The 3,828-nt window shown below is 56.9% G+C and overlaps 1 protein-coding gene across 1 annotated transcript in view; it reads left to right on the top strand.

Moving 5' to 3' along the window:
* The window catches only part of LOC109395341 (ryanodine receptor 1), a 126,143-nt gene that overhangs the window by 112,906 nt on the left and 9,409 nt on the right, over positions 1–3,828 (top strand). Inside the window, exons 81-84 of the mRNA XM_019666253.1 lie at positions 9–419; positions 1,133–1,197; positions 1,755–1,908; positions 2,871–2,957. Coding sequence (XP_019521798.1) covers positions 9–419; positions 1,133–1,197; positions 1,755–1,908; positions 2,871–2,957 — 717 coding nt within the window. The remainder of the gene's footprint in view (positions 1–8; positions 420–1,132; positions 1,198–1,754; positions 1,909–2,870; positions 2,958–3,828) is intronic.

The raw sequence follows: 3,828 nt of genomic DNA, 5'->3' as shown, positions 1-3,828 counted from the left end.
CGCACGCGGGGGCGGCGGGCGCGGGGGCGGCGGCGGGCGCGCTGCGCCTGCTCTGGGGCTCGCTGTTCGGCGGCGGCCTCGTGGAGGGGGCCAAGAAAGTGACGGTGACCGAGCTGCTGGCCGGCATGCCCGACCCGACGGGAGACGAGGTGCACGGCGAGCAGCCGGCCGGGCCTGGCGGCGACGCGGACGGCGAGGGTGAAGGCGAGGGCGCGGGCGACGCCGCCGAGGGAGCGGGCGATGAGGAGGCAGCGGTGCACGAGGCCGGGCCAGGAGGCGCTGACCGGGCCGTGGCAGTGTCCGATGGGGGCCTCTTCCGGTCCGAAGGGGTCCCGGGAGGCCTCGGGGACATGGGTGACACGACGCCGGCGGAGCCGCCTACGCCCGAGGGCTCCCCCATCCTCAAGAGGAAGCTGGGGGTGAGAGGGCAGACGGGGGCTTCGGGGTTTGGGAGAGATTGGGGGTAGGAGGACCGAGAGGGAAGAGGGAGACTAAGAGATAGGGACACACAGAGAGAGAAACGGGAACGAGCCTGAGAGCGACGGACGCACACAGACAGACAGAGGGACGCTCAGAGAGTCAGAGACATGGACAGAGAAATGAACTCAGAGATGGAGACCTGGAGAGAGGCTTGGGGTGGGGGGAAGGTGGTGTTCCTAGAGAGACAAAGGAAAAGATACCGAGTCACAGAGAGGGAGAGAACCTCAGGCCCAATTAGAGGAGAAACAGGACCAGGAACTAAACAGGTCCGAGGTAGGGTCAGAGACACGGGGAAAGACCCTCAGAGATAGATGGTTGTGGGAAATTAGGTCTCCCGCCTGACCAAGGCCCCTACAGCATGCTTGGGCCCATGGCGCCATGGGGTGCTGTTGTCAAGGGGATAGGAAGCCTAGGAGAAAAGAGCTCCACTTGCAGTCAGCCTGACCCTGCACAGTGCGTGGGCAAGGTGCCCCTCCCCGAGCCTCAGCTTCTCCCCTGTAAAGTGAGAGTCGTAATCCCTCTTCCTTCTGGTGGGGGGAGAGGAAAACTCGGATGGCCCAGGGGAAAAGACTGGATAGACACAAAGAGAAGAAGGCAGGTCAGCACTGAGTGGCGCTGGGGTTGGGGTTCTGCCCTGATGCTTACTCCACAGGTGGGTGGAGAGGAAGAGGAGCTGCCTCCAGAACCAGAGCCGGAGCCAGAGCCTGAGAAAGCAGAGTGAGTGGCCTTGGGGCCGAGGGGTCCAGCCCCTATCACTGTTTCCCTCCTGGACTGGGAACCCAAGCCAGGAGGCTGTGTCCTCAGCGTCACCCAGCTCAGGCCCAGAGGAAGGGCTGTGTGAAAGGGAGGAGAGAAATGAGGGCTCCTCTCGGACCCCCAAGCCTTTGCACAGCTGTCCCCTCCACCCAGAACACCTTACCCATGCTTCATCTCAGTCGCCCTCATCTTCCCCATTTTGGCTCATATGTCTCCTTCTCCAGGAAGCGCACCTTGACACCACCCTCCTAAGTTGAAGAGGTGTCTCCTCTGGGCTCCCATAACCCCCTGAGCTTCCCTCATGCCAGCCCTGACTGAACTGGGCTGCTACAGCATGGTGATGGGTCTGTACCCCATTGGACTGGAGTCCCATGAGGACAGGGCCTGAATTTGGCTCATCACTATGTCTCCGGCACCATCCACACCTGGGCGAGGCATGGGGTGGGCCACCAGTGCATGGCTTTGAATGAATGAACGAATTGCCCAGACACCCCCTCACTCTCTGTCCTGCCCTGTAGTGCCGAGAATGGGGAGAAGGAAGAAGCCCCTGAGCCCCCACCAGAGCCCCCCCAGAAGACAGCACCTCCTCCACCCCCTCCAAAGAAGGAAGAAGCCGGAGGCGGGGGCCTGGAATTCTGGGGAGAGCTGGAAGTGCAAAGGGTGAAGTTCCTGGTGAGGACCCAGCAAGGGCATGCTGAAACTCTTCACACCACCTCTTCTCCCCACCCCATTCTTGAGCTCACGTGTACCAGGCTGCGGAGAGAGCAGAGATGTCCCCAGACAGAGCCAGGACCTGGGCACAGGGCAGCATTTTTAAGTGGTCCCACGTGACTCCTCAGCCTCCCCCAGCTCATTGTCCTTATTTGAGCCTCCACACCTTTGCTTCTCAGCAACCACCTGCCCAAGCTTTCCACCCCCATCCTCTCCAGAGCTAAGTCCCATTGAGGCCACAGCTCTGTTCCTCCCGCTATGGCCTGTTTCTTGGCTGTCAGCCTTTAGGTCGGAGTCACCACACCAGCCCCAAGCTATTCCTGTTGGGGGAACAACTCATCCAGGCCAGTAAGAAGGGAGGGCAGGGCCCAGGGCTCTGCCTGTCCTATCTCCTCTCCAGGCCCAACCTGACACAAGGGGCTGAGGGAAACATGTTGGACATAAGGTGGTTCATTGAGGGTTCATGGGAAGAATGAAGGATGGAGAGAAAGTGAAAAAGAGGGAGAAATGGAAGTAGATGTGCTCTGCATGGGGTAAAGCAGACAGAGTAACCTCACGGGGAGCAGCAGAGCAGAGTGGCTGGGAACATGGACTCTGGAGCTTGACTGTCTGGCTTCAAATCCCAGGTCTGCTACTTCTTGGCTATGTGCCCTTGAGCAAAACATCTCACCTCCCTGAGCCTCAGTTTCCTCATCTGTAAGATGGGCGTTTCAGCAGTACCCACTTCATGGGTTGTGAGAATTAAACAAGTTCATGCAAATAAAGCTCTTAGCCCAGGACTTGGTATACAGTAAGCACTCAATAGGAGGTTGTGGGACCAGATATTGAGGACCCTGGTGCTTGGATTATGGGTGAATGATGGAATGAATTCTCCAGGGAAAAGGGTGGACTATGATCTCTCTGTCTTTCTCTTCTCATCTTAGAACTACCTCTCCCGGAACTTTTACACCCTGCGATTCCTTGCTCTCTTCTTGGCATTTGCCATCAACTTCATCTTGCTGTTTTATAAGGTGATGGTCAGGAGGATCTGGGCTGTGGAGTGGGAGGCTTAGCCCCTAACAGGTTCCCAGGGCCCCTGCAGTTTACCAGGGACAAGGTATTGGGCTCAGGGTTCCAAGGAGGGTTCAGGCTGGACACTTGGATCTTGGGACCGCCGTGGGGGTGAGTGTGGGTGCCTGGTCCATCTGGACAGATGCCTGAGTGCCTGCAGGAGTTAGAACAGGGAGCTGGTTCTGGGTTCCCTTCTCAGCTCTGTCACTTGCCAGCCCTGTGCCCCTGGGTGCAGGCCTTCGCCTCTGCAACACCCACCAATTCAGTTAAGCTTTTTGGCTGTCATGTAAGCTAAACTTGTGTGGAGGGGGAAATGGGAAGCTCATGGAATGGAAGGAAAGGGCTAAGAACCAGGCCTCCTGAAGGACAAAGTGGCCCTTGGGGTCTTGCCAGTGATCTAGATCAGGGGTCGGCAATCTTTTGAGATGAAAGAGCCGCCAGGGGTCGGCAAACTGCAGCTCGCAAGCCACATGCGGCTCTTTGGGTACGTGGCTCTGAAGTAAAATTGAAAGTGAAAATAAAACTATCATAGTTTCATTTATAAAATTTTTAAAGGATATTATTCACATAATGGTGATTATGTAAAATATATTTATGGCTCGAATAATTTTTTTTTAAGATTCTTATTGGGGAATTGGGGGGATGGAAACAGCACTGGGGAATTGGGGGAAGGGGAACAGACAAGTTGCTGTCATTTTTGTTCTTCAGTCTAGTTGTGGAGAACGTTGTTTCACTGGCCCAAGTTGGCACCATCATTGTGCTCTTCCCGGGCGAGGCAGATTAGTCGCCGGCTTCTGGATGGCCGCTCATGGCAGCTCTTGGCAGCTCACG

The sequence above is a fragment of the Hipposideros armiger genome, unplaced genomic scaffold (assembly GCF_001890085.2).
Source record: "Hipposideros armiger isolate ML-2016 unplaced genomic scaffold, ASM189008v1 scaffold_466, whole genome shotgun sequence".
NCBI classification, from domain to species: Eukaryota; Metazoa; Chordata; class Mammalia; order Chiroptera; family Hipposideridae; genus Hipposideros; species Hipposideros armiger.
The sequence above is the reverse complement of the archived record's forward strand: the minus strand, read 5'-3'. Positions and strand labels throughout refer to the sequence as shown.